The 23,993-nt window shown below is 36.9% G+C and overlaps 1 protein-coding gene across 3 annotated transcripts in view; it reads left to right on the top strand.

The window, feature by feature from the left end:
• Positions 1 to 23,993, top strand: part of PARPBP (PARP1 binding protein) — a 66,627-nt gene that overhangs the window by 30,780 nt on the left and 11,854 nt on the right. For 2 of the 3 annotated variants that reach the window (XM_070454045.1, XM_020880897.2), the window contains 3 exons: positions 10,526 to 10,709; positions 14,828 to 15,006; positions 17,134 to 17,215. In XM_070454045.1, the coding sequence (XP_070310146.1) occupies positions 10,526 to 10,709; positions 14,828 to 15,006; positions 17,134 to 17,215 (445 nt within the window). Of the gene's footprint in view, positions 1 to 10,525; positions 10,710 to 14,827; positions 15,007 to 17,133; positions 17,216 to 23,993 lie in introns of those variants that run through there. The other variant, XM_070454047.1, reaches the window with a different exon arrangement.

Genomic DNA, 23,993 nt, shown 5'->3' with positions numbered 1-23,993 from the left:
TAAGTAGCACAGTTGGGACCTGAATTCAGTTCTGACCCTGGAACCCAGTCTCTTAACTGCTGTTTCTTATTCTGTGAAACTTCTTTCCGTTTTAAGATTCCAAGAAGAATTCTTCTCGGGATCTTGTTCTGAATTGTTTCCTTTTATCGTCTTATGCTTGTGCTCAGTCACTCAGTCGCATCGGACTCTTTGTGACCCTGTGGACTGCAGCCAGGCTCCTCGGTCCATGGGGTTTTCCCAGCAAGAATCCCGGAATGGGTTGCCATTTCCTCCTCCAAGGAGTCTCCCCGACCCAGGGATCAAACCCAGGTCTCCCGTGTCTCTCCTGCACTGGCAGGTGGATTCTTTGCCGTTGAGCCACCAGGGAAATCCCTATCTTATATGGATGTCTATTACAGTGAACTGAATTTGGAAGAGGATTTGAATATGACTTATAGTCAATATCAGTGACATCTTCTGCACTTCCAAATAATATATTGACTGGCCATTTCTTCTCAGACAGCAGATAATTAATTTTAAAGGATATTTTATTTTTAGTAAAACAAAATAGGTATATTTTGTTAAAATCAAATGGTACTACAGACTTAACGGTAATAAAGTCCTCAGAGGAATCGACTTGTAATATTTTTTGTGTTTGTTTCTATATTTACCTCATTTAAATGGAATTTTTATACAGCTGTTTTTTTATTGGAATATAATTGCTGTACATCATTTTGTTAGTTTCTGCTGTACAGTACAGTGAATCAGCTGTATGTATACATATATCTTTTCCCTCTTTGACCTCCCTCCTACCCTCATCTCAGCCTCATCTCAGCCATCCAGGTCGTCTCAGACCACAGAACAGAGCTTCCTGTATTCTATAGTGGGTTCCTACTCGCGACTTATTTTACACATGGTAGTGTGTGTACATCAAGCCTATTCTCCCAATTCATCCCATTCTTCCCATCCCCCCTGCATCCACATGTCTTTCCTCTCCATGTACATCTCGATCCCTGCCCTGGAAAGAGGTTCATATGTACCGTTTTTCTAGATTCCAAATATATGTGTTAATAGATGATATTTGTTTTCCTCTTCCTGACGTACTTCACTTTGTGTGACAGACTCTTAAGTCTATCCACGTCTCTCTACATAGCTAAAGCTAACGTAACTAAAGTGAAATCGCTCAGTCGTGTCCAACTCTTTGCAACCCCATGGACTATACACTCCATGGAATTCTCCAGGCCAGAATACTGGAGTGGGTAGCCGTTCCCTCCTCCAGGGGATCTTCCCAACCCAGGGATCAAACCCAGGTCTCCCGCACTGCAGGCGGATTCTTTACCAGCTGAGCCGCCAGGGAAGCCCAAGAATACTGGAGTGGGCAGCCTATCCCTTCTCCAGGGATCTTCCTGACCCAGGATCAAACCAGGGTCTCCTGCAATAGTTGATTTACAGTGTTATGTTAGTTCAAGTATAAAGCATTCAGTATTTTTGCAGTTTACATTCCATTATAGGATTGTATTTTATATTTATAATTTATAATTGTATATTATAAGATATGGTGTATATTCCCTGTGCTCTACAGTAAATACGTCTTGCGTATCTATTTTATGTCTGCTGCTGCTGCTAAGTCGCGTCAGTCGTGTCTGACTCTGTGCGACCCCATAGACGGCAGCCCACCAGGCTCCCCCGTCCCTGGGATTCTCCAGGCAAGAACACTGGAGTGGGTTGCCATTTCCTTCTCCAGTTTTATGTATAGTAGTATCTATTAATCCTGTATTCCTAGTTTATCCCCACCCACTGTGGTAAAACCATAGGTTTGTTTTTTAGGTCTGTGAGTCTGCTTCTGTCTTGTATATACATTCATTTGTCTTATTTTTCAGATTGCAGATGTGAGGGCTATCATTTAGTATTTGTCTTTCTCTGACTTTACCAAGCATAATATTCTCTAGGTCCATCTGCATTGCTGCTAATGGCAAGATTTCATTCTTTCTTATGGCTGAGTAATATTCCATTGTGAATCTATACCACATTTTCTTAATCCAATTACCTGTTGTTAGGCACTAGGGTTGCTTCCATGTCTTGCCTGTGTTAATAGAGCTGCTGTGAATATTAGGGTACTTATATCTTTTCAAATTAGTGTTTTCAATTTTTCTGTATATGTAGGCAGGAGTAGAATTGCTGGATCGTAATGGTAGTTCTATTTTTAATTTTTTAAGGCACCTTCATACTGTCTTCCATAGTGGCTGCACCTGTTTATATTCCCACTAACAGTGTTGAGGATTCCCTTTTCTCTGCATCCTCTCCAGCACTTGTTATTTGTAGACTTTTTGATGATGACCATTCTGACAGGTGTGAGGTGATACCTTATTGTGGTTTTGATTTGCATTTCTTTAATAATTAGCGACGTTGAACATCTTTTCATGTGTCTATTAGCCATCTCTATGTCTTATTTGGAAAAATGTCTATTCAAGTCTTCTGCCCATTTTTTGATTGGATTATTTGGATTTTGATAGTGAGTTCTATAGTGAGCTGTTTGTATATTTTGAGTATTAAACCCTTGTCAGTCTATGCAGCTGTATTTGAGTTTCAAGTTTAGACATTACCTACCACATCTCCTACCATGGGAGATGAGGATTTTCCACCAGCTCACTAACCTCCCAACACTCCTTTTTTCCTCTCCCCCTCCTTCCACTCACATAGACACATATGCACACTTGTTGTAGCTCTGTAATTATTGCCTGCAGCTAAGCTATATTATTATATATTATATATAATATTATGTTAATTATATTAATATCATTAATTATATTAATTAATTATATTTATTATATATTAAGTATAATTAATACACACACATATATATTATATTTGTATATATATATTATATTACCAGGGCTTCCCTGGTAGCTTAGAGGATAAAGCGTCCGCCTGCAATGCGGGAGACCCAGGTTCAATTGCTGAGTCAGGAAGATCCCCTGGAGAAGGAAATGGCAACCCACTCCAGTATTCTTGCAGAAATCCCATGGAAATCCCTGGAAAATCCTATGGAAGGAGGAGCCTGGGAGGCTGCAGTCCATGGGGTCACAAAGAGTTGGACATGACTGAATGACTTCACTTTCCTTTCCAAGCTATATTATATTACTATTATACTTCTTATCTTGTGCACATTTTTGTTTTTTCAAAAGTCAGTGATTATTTTTTTCTTCTGCTTTGCTTTTTATACATTTATCATTAATTCTTTATCAAGTTTGCTGATGAAACTATACAATTTCTTCTTTTTATTAGGTCATCTATCAGTTCTGGATTTTGCCCTTACAGACATTTTTTTCTGAAAAGTCATCTATCTCCTTCATTCAGTCTATGTACTTTTGCTTGCCAGGCCTGTTTCAGAATGTCACCCATGAAGCTTTATCACCTTGTGAATTTTCTTTGCCTCTGCCTTGTTTTCTGGATTTCATGACTATATTTTTTTATTGGTTAAACCTTTTATTTTGCTCAAGTAGTTTTCCTGAGAAAAGGTAAATGGGAGATAAATATCATTACTCTCACATGTGATTGTATGTCATCTTATGTTTTATTTATCTTTTTAAGATTATTTAATTTTTATGATCATTTTTATCTGCTTCCTGGATAGTCTTTGTTTTATCTAAGTTGAGTGTTTTTGTGTCTTTTGCCCTCTTTCAAGTTAAAGGTGCTCCTAAAATATGGGTGATTCTAGACTGTTGTTTCATATTTAAGAATGAGGCCTGATTAGAACAGCATAGTCACACCAGTTGGCTTTTTTATTGGGGATTTTCCAAATGTAAATAGCTACAGGTCTTTCCTTTTGAACTTACCCGCAAATTTCCACAATGGCATCTTTTAGCCTCCTTCTGAAAGTCGTCCATCTGGCTAGCAACATTCTGGGATTTGAAGTAGGGTGACTTGATTCTGAGTCACCCAGCTGAACATGCAGACTTTTACTCAGTCTCTCTGTCTTCAGTTGTTCGTGCCTCTAGGTCTGGAGCCTCCCTAGCTTAGGTTCTTCAGCATGATGCTGCTTTCCATTCTGAAGTGAGAGAAATTCACTAGTCCTGGCTGCTCAGAATAAGACAGGAGACTTAGGGGTCTAGGTGTTCCTTGTATAACTGTTAATCAGCTTTCTTATTTGCAGTGACACCCTCACCATAGCCTTCAGTATTGCCCTCAGTTTCTGAGATGACTACTTCTTGGTGTCTCTCTGAGCAGTTACTTGGCTGGTAGCTTTCTCTGTTCTGGGTAGTCAGTTACCACTTTTCCATCTGCTCTTCGTCTTTCTGTAGTTTCATAACATGTTTCTGCTCTCGACTATTGTCTCCTTTCTCACACTCTTTTTTTTATGGATTTAAAATCTTTGCCTTTTTTGTTGCTTTAGTGGTACTTTAGAAGGGAGCAGATATAAGTGCATATATTTAATCCATTTGTTGTGATTACATTATTTTTTGGAGGAATTTCTGGTTGGCGTAAGTTAACAGGGTAAAAGTACATTTGTACATACACTTTTCTTTTTTTTTTTTTATTACAGTAGTTTTTGTCATACATTGAAATGAATTAGCCATGGATTTACATGTATTCCCCATCCCAGTCCCCCCTCCCACCTCCCTCTCCACCCGATCACTTTTATACAACAGGGTAGAAGTATGTTTTAGAGGCACCTTGGATAAGAGAATAGCCTTCAGTTCTTCAATTTAGCAGCCAATTATTTTGAATATCCTATTTTGTCATCTGTTCAATTCAGTTGCTCAGTTGTGTCCGACTCTTTGCAACCCCATGGATTGCAGCATGCCAGGATTCCCTGTCCATCACCAACTCCTGGAGCTTGCTCAAACTCATGTCCATCGAGTTGGTGATGCCATCAAACCATCTCATCTTCTGTTGTCCCCTTCTTCTCCTGCCTTCAATCTTTCCCAGCATCAGGACCTTTTCCAAGGAGTCAGTTCTTCATATCAGGTGGCCAAAGTATTGGGGAGTTTGAGCTTCAGCATCAGTCCTTTCAATGAATATTCAGGACTGATTTCCTTTAGGATTATTTGGTCATAATGAGTAATTATTAATACTCTATATTCTAGAGAAGATACTGAAGAAGTGGGTGTCTAAATAGTTGATTGAGTAGTCTTTATTTTCTTCTGTAACATGGTTTTTTCATGTGTTAAGTATATATTCATTTCATGATTTTAAGTAGTAAAGTTATTACAAACCAAAGACATATATTCTGTTTATATAATAATAGAAGGATATACAGAGGAAAGGACAATTGACCTAGTTTATGGGAGCTAGGGATAAGATTGTCAGGAGAATTTACCTGAATGGTTGTTACAGTTGAGCTTAATCTTGAAGGATGAACTTGAAGGAGTTAAACATACATGGAGAATGGGGGTGACATGAAGTTCAGAGGAGAAGGGAGGGTATTTCCTACAGTGAGTATAATTAATATAGGTAACCTGTTGGGACAGAGTTTCATTGATTATTCATTTTGTCTTCGTAATTTCAGCTTCTACCAGTCCTTCTGTTGTTGTTTAGTCACTTGGTCGTGTCTGACTCTTTTGTGACCCCATGGATTATAGTCCTCCAGGCTCTCTCTCCATGGGATTTCTCAGGCAAGAATACTGAAGTGGATTGCCATTTCCTTCCCCAACTAGTCCTTTAGCCCCAGTCTATAAACATTATAAGAAAAAAACAAGTCATCTTCTCTGTTTTTGTCACTTCCTTTCTTTTATAGCTCAAATTCTTGAAAAAATACTGTCTTTTATTCCAATTCCCAATTATTTTCCCTTCCAAGTGCTAATTATTTGAAATATGTTTCTCATGAGGCTGTAAACTCTGAGGACTTTATTGGTTTTCTTCACCAATATTCCCTAGCCCTAGCACAGTTTCTGGCATAGAGTAGGCACTCAATACTTATTTATTTATCTCTGTTTTACTGACTCACACTCATTCACTTTTCCACTCTACTGAAGCTATTCTACCAAAACTGTTTTATGATCTTCTAGCTGTCATAGTTTCTGGTCTCTTTTGAGTCCTCAAATTTGATCATTTTCTTTCATAGAACTCTTTTCCCATTAACTTCTGAGTTGTCATTCTCTTATTTTCCATCTGCCTCTCTGACATATATGCAAATTCTAATCCATATTTCAGTGAAATTCAAACTCTTCCTAGCTTCAAAAATACGTCTTTAAAAAAAAAAAGAAAGAAAAAAAAAATACATCTTTTAACTGCCCATATAATGTTACCTCAATGGGACCTCAGACTTAGCATCTCCCAAACTAAATCTTTGTCTTTCCTGGCGAGCCTGCTTAAAGTATCCTCCTAAAGTACCCAGCTTGATGAAGCCTCTTTCCCTCTAGCTATCCAAGCAGAATTTAGAACATATATTAAACTACTTTTTTCTGCTTTTCTATCCCTTCAGTTGCGAAGATCCATCAGTTCTTCTTACTTAGCATTTTTGATACTCTCTTTCTCTTTTTTCTAACCTTTATTCCTATTGCTACTATCTTATTCCCCTTTTTTATCGAAAGTCTGTTTTCTGTCTTTCATTCTTTTTGCCTGGATTTTTTTGTTTACTTGTCTCTGAGTTGTTCATTCTGCCTCCAGTATCGAGTTGCTCCATCCTGTCATTCTCACTGCTGCCAAGGTTTTTAAAACAACAGATGTTACCACCTTAATTAAAACCCTTCAATGATTCCTTATTAGGTATAGGCTGAAACTCCAGAAGTATCAGTGTGATGTACACATTCGATGCTCTCCACCCACTGCTTGTATCTTACCCTGGCCTCTCTCTCTCAACCTTAAAACTCAGAGAGAAAAATATGTTTAACCCTTGTAGCTTGTCTTATAATAGGATGGTGGTGGTAGGGAATCACAGTAATCTTTGAGTTCAAGGAAAGGTGGACGATAGACAGACAGGGAAGGAATCAAGATCACGCTTGCCTCCCCACTGCCAGCTGTTGATCAGGCCTTCTGAGCTATAGTATGGCTGCATTTCTATACTTTGCCAGTAGGTGCCACCATAAAATGCACTCTATACTTTCACCTGAAAAACATCTTAAATTAGGGGTTTCAGGTTACATAAATTAGTTAGTTCCCTGTTCAAACGTTTAAAATTCTATGTTTCCATTTTATTACACAACTTTTCAGTGCACACCTGCATTTTATTTATTGCACTAAATATTATGCACTTATAGGATGTTAAGTCTGATTGGAATTAGCCAGTCCAGAATCCTAATGTTACATTTCTCATTTCAAAATAGTTCAGAAGCATTTTTGATATATTTCATATAGAACCTTTAATCACATTTAATTTTTAAAGATATAATTTACTATGGCAAATAGTTACCAAATTCTTAAAGATGTTAGGGAAAAGACAAGTCATTCAATATAGTAAGTGAAAGAAAGTGAAGTCACTCCATCGTGTCCGACCCTTTGCGATCCCATGGACTGTAACCTACCAGGTTCCTCTGTCTATGGGATTTTCCAGGCAAGAATATTGAGGTGGGTTGCCATTTCCTTCTCTATTCTATATAGTAAAGATAGTCAATAATTACAGTAAAATATTGCCAATTATTTGTATTATTGCTTATTATCCTCTTCCAGTCACTATGTTTTGATTCACTCTTAAGGATTTAGTTGTGTTTTTCCTTACTTGCTTCATTTTTCTGTTTCTGCTTCAGGGCCTTAATGTGATGCATTTAGTAGTCCGGAACTTTAGTTTCTTTCTTTCTCACCCACATTCTTCCAGAGTAGTAATTTCTTCTGAGGTGCTTTCCTGAAGACCCCCTTCTTTCTTACCTCCCCACTTAAATTACTGCTATACCTTCCATATCTCATTGTATCAAATGATCAACTGTGACCTTTTAAAAATAAATATTATATTCATTTTGTATCCCCAGTGCCTAGCACAAATGTCCTGGCATCATTTGGGTTAAAACTTCAGGAGTTTCTTAGACTCTAGAAGCAAGAATTTGAATTATGCTACTGTGTTGCTGAGCAGATATTTGAAGAGCTAGTGTTGGCTCTTGTTATGAATGTATAGCAATAGAAATCATAGCACCAGTGTTTGCGGTGTTTTGTTAAGGGTCAAAATGCTGAGCTTGGCAAGCATCTGAAATACAAATCTTACAAATTTTTCCTAAGTACAGTTCATCCAGGGGATTATATCATCTTTAAAATTTAGAATATTTGGTCTTATAGAAGGAATGAGAAAAGAAGGCAAAGGTGACTTTTACGTTTAATATTATTGAAAGCTTTTCCTTTTGTTCTTATAACTGACACTATGACACTCTTTCATATTTGATTATGCTTTTGAATCTTTTCCAGAACTCTTCCATTAGAGATTAATTCCCAGAAAAAACACATAGTGTTTAACTATGTTTTCATTTTGACTACATTTCATCCAATTATTTTCTATGGTTTTAATTGAAAATTAAGGGAAAAAAACCAGTTGGAAAATGAATGTTTGTTTACATAAAAGAATTCTTAGAGTTTCTTCAGACTTCTAATTACAGATATATGGCAGACTAGGTCCCCCGATTGACCCTTCCTTTGAAAATAATATTGCTGGATGACATATTTATAAACTAATTATTACATGTATTGATTAGGAGATGAATGTAATGAAAATGCAGGCCAAAAACAATGGGAAGGAAGAAAGCCAGAGAGGAAAGTCAAGAAGGGAAGCCAGCTTTTATTTTGAAAGTACTTGCTGAATTTGGTGATTTGGAGGATCTGTTTTTATAGCCACCAAAGTCTAAAGGAGCAGGGGACAAGCCCCGGGACTGCTCAAGGTGCGGTGTCTATTTGGGACATATAGGACAAAAGGGCTACTACCCTTTTCAGTGTAAAATGAACTAAGAATAAGGACTTTAATTTGATATAGGTTTCTTTGAGAACCTACTTAATGATAAAATGTTTTAGCATATTATTTAAGATTTAGAACAAGACAATAGTTCCTGCTCTCGTTTCTTTTCAGCATAACATTAGATGTCCAGTTCAGTGTACTAAGGTAAGAAAAAGAAATAGGAGATATAACAATTGAGCAGAATAAATGAAAGTCTATTTAGTGATAATATGAATATGAATCTAACTGCAAATTATTAAAATTAATGGTAGAGTTTAACAGTGTTGCTAGACACATATCAATTTAAAAAATTGTATATCTATGCCATAACCAAATAGAAAAAAAAATTTTTTTAAAAAAGCTTCAAAAATACAAAATATTGTAGAATAAATATAAATAAAACTCATACTAATGCCTACCTGCTTGGAAGGTTCAGACTCTGGAAATTTCTTGCACTTAGGGTTTCGGTCCTTATCACATTGCTACTAGAACTTTTTGTCCTCAGGAAAACCCTCATTCATCCTGCTTATCACTCACAGCTTCCAGCTTTCCACTCCAACTTCTGTTTGTCACTTTTTAGGGATGAAATTGGGTTGTACTTGTACATTTTCCCTGATTCCTACCAAGCCTAGTGGAATGTTCCCCTAGAGTAAATAGTCTGCCATAGTGTAAATTGAAACGAAGTGCTTTTCTACTACAGATAATAATATAAAATTAGTAAAACATATGTCTTTTGTGTTACAAGTAAAAACTTCAGACTGTTCCTTGTATTGTTTTAGTTGCTCAGTTATGCCTGACTCTTTATGACTATGGGCTGCTGCCTGCCAGGCTTCTCTGCCCATGTGGTTTTCCAGGCAAGAATATTGGAGCGGGTTGCCATTTCTTTCTCCAGGGGGTCTTCCCACAGCTCTTGCCACGTCTTCTGCATTGCAGGTGATTCTTACCTCTGAGCCACTAAGGAAGCCCTGTTGCATGTGATGCTATTCTGTGCTGTCCTTAGTTGCTCAGTCCTGTCTGATTCTTTGCAACCCCATGGCCTGTAGGCCACCAGGCTCCTCTGTCCATGGGATTCTGTAGGCAAGCATACTGGAGTGGGTTGCCACGCCCTCCTCCAGGGGATCTTCCCAACCCCAACAAACCCAGGTCTCCTGCCTTGCAGGCAGATTCTTTACCATCTGAGCCACCAGGGAAGCCTGTTGTGTGTGATAGTGGTTATTTATTCAATAGAAATATCAATTATTTCTTCTCTGTGCCAAATTAATGTGAAGATTAGGTTCCTTTCTCAAGGAGCTAATTTTTTCATGAAAAATTTCTCAAGCTTGTCTAGTCATAAGAATCACCTGTGGTAACTGCAAAATAAATGCAACTCTTTAGTACCCTTTTCTGGAGATTATGATTCAGTAGGGTGGGTTCTGGAGTTGATCAGATATCATATATAACTAAATTATTTCCTTCAGCTTTCAAATCAAGGAAGAAGTAACTTACCTTATTGAAATAACTTGCTTTAGAAAAACTTTTAAATTTTGTTTCTAATGGTTCTTATGCTTTTCTTAAATGTGTTACTGTTTGATTCGTAAGATCAAAGCCATATTCTTTGAAAAGTGTTGATTAACTCTGAGCTTTATATTTTCAAGCTTATAAGCATATTGTCATCTCAAAATGTTATTATAAAAGTGTTCTTATTTCTATTTTCAGCATTGCGGGGGGTCGGATACTCTCAGTGATAAAGATGCAGCTGATTAAAGGCCAGAACAGCAGGGATCCTTTTTATAAAGCAGTAGAGGAAGTTGCTCAAGATTTGGATTTGAGGATTAAAAATATTATCAATTCTCAACAAGGAGATGTAGCTCTTAGTACCACTGACATCAGTCCTGCACGGGTAATGAGGTTTTTATTTTTTATTATCCTTCTATACAAAACATTATCTTTTCTAGTGGCTGTAGAAATGATTTACTATTGCTACTTAAGTCAGAAGAATGTTTCCTCTGTTATAAGATGATGTTGAAAATGTAAGTTTCTCAATAGGATTATGCAGGATTATGTTCAAGTTGGGGAAATCATAACATCTATGGGACAAATTATCTCTGTTTATCAAAGGAGGGCACTGGATAATCTTCAGCATCCCTTGTAGCACTAGAAATTTATAGTTCTTGAGGGATATTAAGGTGTTTTGTCATATTTTTCAATAATTATTTTTACAGAACAATTATTTACTCATTTACTCAGATGTGAAAGAGTGGTTTCTCTGGTTATGATCCCAGGGCTAGGCACTCCATAGAAAAACCACAGAAATGGATTTTATTCAGCAGTTTATTTTTCTTCTATAGAATTTTTCTGTTTCCATGATCTCTTATTTTCTGTCTCTGTTGCCAGTTTGCTGCTATTATTAGGAATTTTTCCTATACTTAGTAATCTTTTAATTATATGTTCCAGAAAATTTACCTCTTTCTTGTTTTTTTTTTTTTTTAACATAGTCAAACATTATCAGGTTTTGTAAATATAGTTTTATAGGAGAAATTGACTACTGTGTTTTTAATTCTAAAACAGAATTTTGGAGTATGTGTTACAATAATTCATTTGTTGCAATTTAACTGTTCAGGTAACAAAATCCTCTTTTCCTTAGGTGTAATTGTGATAGCCTGTGTATGAAGGAAGACTTTCACCTAATTTCTGTAATTCATTTGTTTATCTCCAGTCCTTGTGCACTATTTTTAGCTGTTTTCTGTAACAATGCATGCTTTCAGTTTAATTTGGAGGCAGGATAGATTCTGGGTTGTTTCCCATGTATTTTGTGTGTGTTAACTGTTCCTATGGCTAACTTGGCTCAAATGACAATCAGGTTTTGTTATGTCAGGAACTATCTTAGTGCAGATATGTAAGAGCATCAGTCTCTGCCATTTCCTATCACAAGAAATAAAGATGTAGACAACTTGGTTCTTAATTTCATGTTTTCATCCAAACTGAAAATCTTTGAAAAATATAATTCTATCATTCTCAATGAAATTAGTACTAAACAGTATGTACTTGTTTGGTACCGATGATAAATGTATATTAAGCACCAGTTTTTGATAGGCAGTTTGTTAAAATTCTGGTGTAGCTGTATGTTACAGTTCACTTGGTAGCCTAAGTCAGCCAAGTAGAGAAAGGAGGCCAAGACCATGTTGATAAAACTTGAAGAAAATGGTACATCTATAACAGATGACCCCGAAAGGGCAACTCTTGCTATTTAAGCACAATGTCCTGCAACCCTCTGGTTAGGCACTATCATTATCCCTATTTTACCTGTGATTTAACTGAAGCACAGTGAGGCTGAGAAACTTTCCCAGAGGTTTACAGCACACACGACTAGTTAGTTGGTATGAACTCAGCCAGAAATGGCATCAAAATTTGTTCATAATGTGTATCTGTGTGCAGTATTATCATATGTTTTCCCTATTCTTCTGTCTAGTTACTAAGTTTTTCCAGCTCTCCCCTTTTAATCTACTATTTCTTTATCTCCATTGCTACTGTTTTAGTTCACTGCTACCACCTTCTTCATTTCTGAGCTGGACTATTACAGTCTCTTAATTTGTGATCCTGTGTCCCAGGTCGCTCAGTAGTAAAGAAACTTCCAGCCAAGCGGGAGATGTGGGTTTGATCGCTGGGTTGGGAAGATCTCCTGGAGAAGGAAATGGCAGTCCACTCCAGTATTCTTGCCTGGAAAATCCCATGGACAGAGGAGCCTGGCGGGCCACAGTCCCCGGGGTCACAGAGTCGGACACAAACTTAGCAACTGAGCGCACATGCATGCCCCGTGTGTAATAATAGTCTTACCCCGGAATATATTTATACATTTCCTTCATTGCCATCTCTTTTCTAAAATGTAAAAAGTATCATTTTATTTCCTTTTTTAAATAAAGTAAGAGGTTTTAACTTTGTAACAAACTGACTTGTAACTTCTTTGTCTGATATACAAAGCTTTCCCAGGCTCATCTCACATGACTCTCTCTGTTACCCTTCTTTGCTACCTGGTCACTGAAAATACCATATTCTTTCTTACCCCTGTGTGTCTCCTCTGTGAAACCATCCCTGATACGAGGGTAAATTGGTGTGCTTCTTTTGGTGTGCTCCCACTGCATAAGGTATACATGGTCTTCAAAATAGCACTTGGCACTCTGTAATGCCTTTATTGGTTACTTATTTATTTTGTCAAAGAGACTATAGATCCTTTGAGGCATTGGTTTTTACCTTTCAAACACAGGTCTTGGGACTTAGGATGTATTTATGGGTGATACTGAAAGAGTGAAGGTCAGCTAGTCTTTTTATTTTTGCATTTGAGTAGATCTTTATAACCATCTGTGGGGTTGACTGTATCACCAGATACCAGATCACCAGAATCCCACTTCTGGTATAAGAGAGAAAAAATAAACAGATTAAGTCATGCGGCTGAGGTCACATTTGTTGTTGTTCTGTCGCTCAATAGTGTCCAACTCTGCGACCCCATGGACCGCAGCCCCCCCAGGCTTCCCTGTCTTTTACTACCTCCCACAGTTTGCTCAAGCTTAAGTCCTTTGAGTCAGTGATGCCATCCAACCATCTCATCCTCTGCAGCTCCCTTCTCCTCCTGCCTCCAGTCTTTCCCAGCATCAGGGTCTTTTCCAATGAGTTGACTGTTCACATCAGCTGGTCAAAGTATTGGAGCTTCAGCTTCTGCATCAGTCCTTCCAATAACTATTCAGGGTTGATTTCCTTTAGGATTGACTGCTTTGATCTCCATGCTGTCCAAGGGCCTCTCAAGAGTCTTCTTCAGGACCACAATTCGAAAACATCAATTCTTCAGTGCTCAGCCTTCTTTCTGGTCCAGCTTTCAGATCCATACTAGACTACCAGAAAAACTATAGCTTTGACTATATGGACCTTTGTCAGCAAAGTGATGTCTCTGCTTTTTAATATGCTGCCTAGGTTCTTCATAGCTTTTCTTCCAAAGAATAAGCTTCTTTTAATTTCATGGCTGCAGTCAATGTCCGTGACTTTCTTTGTGGCCCAAGAAAATAAAATCTGTCATTATTTCCATTTTTTCTCCATCTGTGCTATGAAGTGTTGGGACTGGATGCTGTGATCTTAGTTTTTTGAATGTTGAGTTTTAAGCGAGCTTTTTCACTCTCCTCGTTCACCTTTATCAAAAGGCTCTTTAGTTCCTTTTCACTTTCTGTCATTAGGGTGGTGTCATCTGCATATCTGAGGTTATTGATACTTCTGACAATCTTGAGTTCAGATTTTGATTCATCCAGTGCAGCATTTCGAATGGTGTACTCTGCATATGTTAAATAAACAGGATGACAATATATATATATATAGCCTTGACATAGTCCTTTCCCAGTTTTTCAACCAGTCCGTTGTTCTGTGTCCCATTCTAACTGTCCTGTTCTTGACCTGCATAAGGTTTCTCAGGAGGCAGGTAAAGTCATCTGGTATTCCCATCTCTAAGAATTTTCCACTGTTTGTTGTGATCCACACAGTCACAGGCTTTAGCGTAGTCAGTGAAGCAGAAGTAGATGTTTTTCTGGGATTCTTTTGCTTTTTCTATGATCAGCAGATGTTGGCAATTTGATCTCTGGTTACTCTGCCTTTTCTAAATCCAGCTTGTGCATCTGAAAGTTCTCGGTTCACATATTGTGAAGCTTAGCTTAAAGGATTTTGAACATTACCTTGCTCGGTCACATAAATTGTAGTTAAACTTTTTGACGTAAAGCCTAGTGTTATTTTGTCCAAAATCTAATGTCTTCATTTGATGATATTATTTTCTATATTTTTTGGTGCTTCTGGAAGCTCATAAGGTAGATTTTAATATGGTTCGAGGGAGAAATATTCACAAGCCTTAGAGCCACTTCTCGTGGCTGATTTTTTATAGCTTAATAGAAGAGGAGGGATAACAATAGCGCATGAAATGGAAAAGAATGGTTGATTGACCCAGCTGGGGTGATTAATACATTTGCTTGAAATTATTTCTTGTTCTAGCCCAAATCTCATGCCATAAACCATGGCACTGCATACTGTGGTAGAGATACTGTGAAAGCTTTACTAGTTCTTTTGGATGAAGAAGCAGCCAGTGCTCCTACCAAAAACAAAGCAGAGCTCTTGTTTGATGATGAAAACACAGTTCATCCTAATGGAACTTCTGTTCTTACACTTTTTGGGTAAGTAATGTGGAAGTTATATGTGTGTGAATGTTAGGTCTATAAAGGAAATTTTTGAAAAAGCACCTCATTGGTTATAAAAGAAGTATATGCTATTGTAGGAAACTTGGGAACTATAGAAAAAGTATGAAGAGAAAAAACAAAAGTTAGTTAAAGGGAGATTGAACTTTTGAATGTGAGGAAGTCATATATAAAATAGTATTTTTTGAGATTATGACCAGTAATTTTTGTTTCTTCGTTCTTGTTTTTTGTTTTGGAAATATTTGTTTGCTAAGATATTTGTGTCAAAAACATTGCTGAATGCTTTCACTTGTATCAGCCTTCACGAGAGTCTCCTTTAGTAGTATCCCCACTTTATAAGTAAAGAATTAGACTTGAGAAAGATAGTAAGCAATTTCTCCAAGTTAGCAAGTGGCAGAGGTGTCCTTCTGCAGAACCTGAGGTCTCTGCTCCAAGGATTGTGCTGTTTTGCCTGAGGATAGGAGAGTTGGTATACTCCAGACTCGCACTGGAATTGGCATTTACCTATTCTTCCTCACATTAGGAAGAACATAGTAAATTACCTTTGGTATTCTGTACAAGACATTATGATCCTCTCCAGTTTTAACAATTTAGTCAAAACACTGAGTAAGTTGGTGATATTTTACTTAATGAATATTCATTTATAGAAACATTTAAAATTTTAGAACAACCATTTAAAATTGTATTTAATACATTGTGAAGGATTTTTATAAAATTAACCTGTTTGATCTTTTCTATTTTCTGCTTGAACTACCTTTTAGAAATCTGACTTTCATCCAAAATTGTTCAGATCCATCCATGACTGCTTTATGCTCTTTCTCCTGTGCTTCACTGTCTTTTCTCTTGAAAGACTAACTTCATGATTCTCTGTCATTCAATGTTGTCTTTTAATTCCTTTACAATAAAAGTTTATTTTATCAGTGATTTACTTATACCCTGTGGTGGAATCCCAGAGAACAGTATAAAGAAAATGAACCTTATTTTTTTTTCCCTCCTGTTAATTTACTTCTGTTTAACAAAGCTTGCTTTTAGGTAGAAATATTAATGGTTTAAGTTTTCTCTTAGATTGAATTATGTGATTTTCTAAGAAAAAGTTATTTTGTGTTTATAGGATTTTCTATAAAATTAATCCCCATATCCATTTTAAAGAGATACTTTTCTTTACTCAGTCATGTGGCCAAACACATGTTTATAGTTACCTTAGCATTTTCAGTTGTCATTGTGCAGACAAGCACCAGTCCATGGTGTGTGTGTGTGTGTGTGTGTGTGTTAGTCGGTCAGGTGTGTCCGACTCTTTACGACCCTGGAACTGTAGCCCACCAGGCTCCTCTGTCCCTGGAATTCTCCAGGCCAGAATACTGAAGTGGGTTGCCATTCCCTTCTCCAGAGGCTCTTCCCGACCCAGGGAATAAACCCGGGTCTCCTGCATTGCAGGCAGATTCTTTACCATCTGAGCCACTAGGAAATAATGGTCTGCATTGAAATGTTAAAATTAAGGACAGTGTGTATGAGTGTAAGTGAACGTAGTGTTATAAACTAGTCTTTCTTATAATAGACTATCCTTTATTCTTATATAATGGTCTTTTGACTCTAAGGGGTTATGACTCTGGCTCTATTAAGCTAAAAATGGATTTATTGAGGAATCCAGGTTTGTCTGGCTCCATAGTGCCCATGTCTACTTCTCTATTGTGTCTTCCCTGACCCTCCTATTTCTAAACTATGTTTTTCTCTTTTGAATTTCCCTGCTATGGCATCTGTCCTTTTTTACTTTGAATTTTAGTAATGTGTATATCTTATTTCGCTGACTTAGATCAAGATTCCTGAATTCAGAGTCAGTGAATGAGTGAACTTTCTGTTCTTCACCACATCTTATACAGTGCCTTACATATAGTAGAAGCTCAAGTGTTTAGTTACTGAACTAATTAATTAAGCAAATTATTAGTATTTAGAACTCTTAGAATAGGAATATGAACATTTTTATATAGTATTGTAAACCACTAGGTTCAGAATAAACTTTTATTCTCTAACTGTTTTCAGGTAGAGGAGAGGTGAAAACAAATTTAAAAGCTACTTTGGTTTGTAAATTTTTACTTTTTTTGGACGTAGCTCTCCCACACAAGTGGATAATTCATCGATGAAACCCTTAAGAGAACGCATCCATAAGTCAATGGAAGAGAAAAAAATCAAGGTACAATTTAATATACTATCATGAAAATGATAAAAATTTGTTTTGCTTTTAGAAGAAATAAATATATAAAGCTGAGCTGGATATTATACATATAAATTATACATGGAACTATAGGGATTAAATAGAAAATAAATTATGACAGTTGATATACAGAAACTTTCCTTTTAATTCAATCTTGGCTAATCTGTCTCTGACATATTCAATACCCTGGACCTAAAAGAAGGAAACGAATAAGCACCTGCTATGGTAAGTGCTCAATAAATATCTCTTCAGTGAATGAAGGGGAAACTAAAGAGAACATGGTTTTCTCATTTACATTTCTGATATCTTAAACTGAGTCTTGAGAGTCTGTGTAGTTTCAATTTTGTTCCTGTCTGAAGACATAATGGCAGAATGTAATTGATTGTAGATTGAGACAAGGAAAACATTTCACATTGTTCATTCACTAAAGCTATTCTTAATATTTCATTTAGCATCCCTGTTCACATATGAAACATTGTTCCTATATGTAGTTAATAACATGTTTTTAGGCATTTAAATTTTTCTTAATCTTTTTCTCAAAAAGAAGCTCATTTTTAACCATTTATTCATTTAATATATGTATTTATTGAGTATCTGCTATATGCCAGACACTGTTCTGTGGTTGGGAATTCATTCATTTAACAAAATTTTCATGTAAAATTTACAATTATCCTTAAATTATAAAATAATTATTCATCTCTTAATAAAACTTGAGAACTCTAATTTGTTCTTTATATTCACATTTGGCAAGTTAGTCCCAGTTCATAAAACTTTTAGTTATCTGTTTCATCTACATACTGCAAATCCATTTAGTATATTTAGATTAATAAGCCTGATCTTTCTATTGATTATTAGTAGCTGTTAGTAATTAACATCTATGGAATACCTCAATACCTCATTGAGTTTTGCATAAGTTTTCTTAGGGAAAACTTTCCAATTCTTTGTTAACCCAAGTACTTATAGCCAAGGCATAAGATTTTTGAAAAACAATCTATCCTTTGGACTTGATTAGAAACAGAAATGTAACAAGTTCTTTTTTTTTTTTTTCCATTTATTTTTATTAGTTGGAGGCTAATTACTTTACATCATTGCAGTGGTTTTTGTCATACATTGAAATGAATTAGCCATGGATTTACTGTAACAAGTTCTTTAATTTTTCCCTTCTATAGATAATGACAGACTTTAATATTTTCATTTAAAGGTCATTGGGATATTTTGTTAAACTAAGTAAATCAAAATGAGACAATCTACCTGAAGAAAGAGAAGGTTTTTTAGAAATTGATGAGTCAACTAATTGCTATAAAATTTATTAACCAATTTGTAAAATTTGGGAAATAGGAAACAGCTTATCTGATCCAGTCTTATTTATAGATGAGGAAATCAAAATCCTTGAGAAAGCACCTCATCCAAGACATCATAACTACCAGGACATATTTTATGCCATTGTGTGAAGCTATGGATAAGGACTAATGAGACTGTAGTTACATTGCTTTTGTTACTTAATAGTGGAGCGGGCTTAGTCTACATAGCTCTGAAACTAAATGGCAATAGAGAAAAGAAGGAATTGGTGTTTATGGTTATATTTTATAGTACAGTACTCTTTATGAAAGCAAAGTGTGAAAATAATTGGTTTAGCCAGGTATATAGCTGAACCATGGCCAGGTTGAATACTTGCTGAAATAACAAAAAAATGCTGCTAATATTTACTACTGAGTAACTATGGAAAAGTAGTTTAACAACTTTTATTACTTTATTATCCTGTTACTTTTTCTCTTTTGGTATTTAGTTCTTTTCTTTTAGCCGGAAAGAATATACAATCTATACTTGAAATACTGTCTTGGAAAGACAACGGTAGATAATATTAGAGAACTTAGAATTTTGATGTAGATCATACTTGATTGTGAAATATCCATGTCATTACTATTTGGGGCAAATTAACTTGTCTTGGATTTTCATTTCCTTGTTTATAAATAGCAGTAGGCACTCCTGATCACAAAATCCTATGAAACCACTTTGGAAAGTGTTCATTAACTCATTTTAAGTGCTCGTTTCTTTTCCTACTGTACCTTATTTGGAAAATTGTCAATGATGGTCAAATAAATTCCCCTGTGAAGGAAATTAGAAGGTTCTTCCTGAACCTTCATGGTTTTGGTAGGAACCTTTAGAGAATGCTTTCTCCCCATTCTTACTGCTAGTTTCCAAGTCGTTTATACAAGTACCTTCATACTTTTTCCTTACAGTATTTTTTAGAGAGATAGTTACCTTCTTAGATTCTTGTAAATTAATTAGTTTTGTTCCTTCCAGCTTGATTTAGCAGTATTTTGCTTATCAGATGCAACTGAAAAGTTGTCTATACATCTCTTTTCCTTATTCTCGGTCTAGTATTTTCCTTCATATTATACCTATGTCAGAATAATCAACAACGCCCCTTGTCAGCTCTGAAGCAGTTATGGAATGAGAACGACGCCCCTTTTCCCTAGGCAACATAATTCTCCTAAAAGGAAAGGGGGGAATGAGAGAGTCAGTTCCTAGGCAGGTTGATAAGAAGTCTAGGGGTCCCCAAGGAGAGAGAAGTATGGAATATTCAAGGAGGAAGAAAGGACAAACTTTTTTTACTTTTTTTTCCTCTACATTCCTTAGGATTATATAACAATAATGTATCCTGCCTGAGGACAATCTTTGGATTAAACCTTCTAGCCAACTCTGTTATCTTAAAATGTAAATATGGGAGTGGGTCTGGTGAGGTCTTTGCAACCTCCAGACATTCTTTGGATTCATTGGAGAGTATATAACTCCATTGCTAACACTAGCAAAAGGGGTATTCTTTTGCCCCCTTCTGATGCCTATGTCAGAAGCTTTCCCTATCTCCTTTATACTTTAATAAAACTTTATTACACAAAAAAAAAAAAAAAAGAATAATCCTGAGCGTTAACTAAATAGCTTAAGTCAGCAGGTCAGAAAAACACTGGATCTTTAAAGCTTGGCATAGTTGGGACAGTAAAAATTAGGATAGGTAGCGTGAAAAAATAGGCTGGCTCTAACTCTAGTACCTTTATAAGCAGCCAGCAATAGAATGCTCATGGCATTAGGAAATCAGATGTCCACGTTTAACCTTTAGATACTTGAAAACTGAGTATATACAAATTAAAATGGTGGATGGAGTTCAAGTCATAGAATTTCCCTCCCCAATACTTAAAATGAGTACAGAATAGCAAAACCTAGTAGAAATATTCACCGAAAGCAAACAACAGAAAATAACATAATTGGATACTGTAAACTTCAAAAATGATGGCTAAGCAAGGAAACTGATTTCAGAGGGAAAAGGCACAACATGATTTAGCAGCTTAATCTAGCTCCAGTGTCCATATATAGTGTGCTAGTGAGTTGACAAAGTCCTGAGAATTATCACTGAAATATTTCCAAAACTGAGAAGCCAGCTAAGTGTGTGGTGTTTTTTGTTTTTTTTCCTTTTTAGAGAAATAGTATAAGTGGCAACTGCATAGTAATGTGGAAAATGAACTCTGGAGTTCACACATTGACTCTTTGGAGGCTGTAGTGCTGCATACTGATTTGTGGCAATTATCCAAATGATCACCTTCCATTTGAATGAAATACAGACTCTAAGTAGAGGGACTTTTTCTAGTACAGATGATACATAATAAATTCTTAGAAGAAAGTGCAGAACCAACCCAGACATTTTTTCAGGTGATCTGTCTCCTCTATTGAGCATACTTCTACCTCCATCATTCTTCAGGCTACAGAAAAATGGGGGATAACAGAAAATATGCAGCCTTCAAAATGTTATTGAAGAGAAAGTAAAATGCCTTCAAGGAGGGAACAGAATCAAGAAATCACAGACTTGGAGGCTTCTGTTGCTAACTAGGATGTAGTAGATCATCACAAAATACCATTTCTGTTACAGTAACAAAATCAAAGGCAGACAAGTTGGGGAAAATATATTTAAAAGACATAGGAAAGCTATGTAAGCAAAGCAGTTTAAATAAACGAAAAATCTGGAGAGGGTAAAGTTCTTCTGAGGTGAACAGTCTATTATCAGAGTTTTCTTCTCTGGGATTATTTTTCCAATTTTGGGTATGACCCAGGGATTGCTCTTGGCCCATATAAAGGAACTTCATTGAAGCAAAGAGGAACTAATAAATATTTTGGTGTCTTGAGGGGCTGGCAACAATTTGGAAACACTGGGGCGCTGGATACACACTTATTTTTACCTAGGATACCTATGCTGAATTTTAGAGCTGAGTAGGAAGTTAAGGAGTCTCAGTCCAGTAGACTAAAATCACCTGCGGTCTTGCAGTTGCTCAGAAGACAAGGCTCCACTTGAGGAGTGGGACCTGCTTCAAACACATGATTGTTGCCTTCTCAAGATATTTGCCACATTTGGAAATGAAGTGGGTTGGGAGACCAAAGAACACAATGTAAAAACCTTTGAAAGACAGAGTCCTTCAACACTTAAAGGTAATTAAAGGAATAGATGGGCAAATTGGATGTAAAATTGGGAAATTCCAGCAGAGAATCATTTTTCTTCTTTTTTTGACCATACCATGCAGCTTGTGGGATCTCAGTTCCCTGACCAGGGTTTGAACTCAGGCCACGGCAGTTAAAACACCAAATCCTGGTTCCTAGACCACCTGGAACTGCTGAGAACCAAACATTTTAAATAAGAACCAAATAGAATTTCCAGAACTGTAAAAACATTATCTAAAATCAATAATTAGGTAAATTTAATAGTAAACCAGACACAGCATTAGGTAGCACAAGTGGACATGAAGATAGGTCATTAGAATAATATCCGAACCAGAGCAAGGAGAGAATAAGGAATGCAAAAAAAAAGAGAAGATCAGAACACAGCATGTGCCTCACATATGCCTAATTGGGTCCCCAGAATGAGAGGAGAAAATAGGATTGAAATAGTATTTGAAGATACACAGTTGTAATGTTTTCTGAAGCTTAATTGGCCCTTTCATATCAAGTAGTAGTTAAAGAGGAGAAGGCAATGGCACCCCACTCCAGTACTCTTGCCTGGAGAGGGGAGCCTGGTAGGCTGCAGTCCATGGGGTCACTAAGAGTCGGACACGACTTGAGTGACTTCACTTTCACTTTTCACTTTCCTGCGTTGGAGAAGGAAATGGCAACCCACTCCAGTGTTCTTGCCTGGAGAATCCCAGAGATGGGGGAGCCTGGTGGGCTGCCGTCTATGGGGTCACACAGAGTTGAACACAACTGAAGCGACTTAGCAGCAGTAGTTAAAGATGGGAGGAACAGATGTATGGCTTCCTTTAATAATGTAAAGCCACGTCTTGGTTCCAGTATTATGGACCCAGAAAACTAAAAAATGTCCCTGAGTCTTTTGAAAATCCATCTGTCCTTCATGTATGTGCCATGGGAAGTAGATTGTAAAGCTTTGTTACATAGTAGTGTCCAACAGAACTCTCTGTGGGAATGTTCTGTAGTTTTTGCTGTCCAATATTGTAGGTGTTAGCCACGCGTCTCATGAGCACTTGAAATGTGCTACTGCTACTGAGGAATTCCATTTTTAATTCTGTTTAATTTTAATTAATTAGCTCCAGCATATTAAATAGTTGCAGTTCTAGTAGATTAAAGGTACACACAAATGCAATAACTAGAAACCCTTTATAAGACTAAGAAATGGTGCTCTGACCGCGAGAGGCTAGAATAAATAGGATTTAAATAGGAAGAGAGGATGGGAGAGAGCATTTCAGGCTGAGCAAACAACCCGATGAAAGTATTAGACTTCTTTATTAGTATAAAGAGGTTGTGCATTTGGTAGTGTACAAAAAGGGTGAGTAAATAATGTGGGGCAAGATTAAGGAAGGTGTGGCTTTTATGGTTTTAAGGAACAGTGAGGATATGTACCTGAGAACCTAAAAAAGGCGGAATATTTAAGAACGTGAAAGGAATGGTGGATACAATGGGGCTTAAAGACTTTAGCTGCATGGTTCTCTCCACTTGAATGTGATGTAGCTTTTCTCTCTTGTTTCTGTACCAAATGGTTTTCTTACTATACTGAACAGAGTAGAGTTTACTCTGTACCTGTTTTTCTGTTTCAGAGCTTTTGTCCTTAGGGTAACTTAGCTGTTCTTTACCAGTCTGCTTCTCTCATTTCTGTACCCTGTGGTTTCTTTACTTTCTGTACCTCTTTTTTTCTACCTCCAAGCTTTTGCTTCCTCTTGGTTTCTGTTACCTCATACCTTCTACTCACATACACCTGTTAGAGTCTGTTATAATTTTACTTAATTCACTCAACAAACGTGTATTGAATGCCTACTGAGTACCAGGCTCTGTCCTCAGCATTGGAAATCCATCCACAAACAAAACTGACACTCCCCCACCTGCTCTGATGGACAAGTCTTCCCCCAGTATTTATGGGACTGGGGTGCAAGAATATAAATGGAAACCTCTGGTCTGCCCCTACAGTTCCTTTAATCCTGGTTCTGTTCCTGCTAGAGACCCTCCACCCAGAAACATACACATCCCACGCCCCAACACCCTTGTCATAAGCAGTAAGCCCTTCCGAGGGGAAGAGGCCAGTGCTGGCCCAGCACCTTGGCAGTTTGAGCAAGGAATTCTAGGGCCCTTAGAACAGGATCTAAAAAGAGGGGCCATAGTCTCCTGTGAACTTGCTCCTCACCCTGTGGGATGGAGAGCACCACAAGAGGACCAGAGCACACCATTGGTTGGCAAACTAAGGTTTTGTTCATGGAGCTTACCTTTTAGC

The sequence above is a fragment of the Odocoileus virginianus genome, chromosome 23 (assembly GCF_023699985.2).
Source record: "Odocoileus virginianus isolate 20LAN1187 ecotype Illinois chromosome 23, Ovbor_1.2, whole genome shotgun sequence".
Lineage (NCBI taxonomy): Eukaryota > Metazoa > Chordata > Mammalia > Artiodactyla > Cervidae > Odocoileus > Odocoileus virginianus.
The sequence above is the reverse complement of the archived record's forward strand: the minus strand, read 5'-3'. Positions and strand labels throughout refer to the sequence as shown.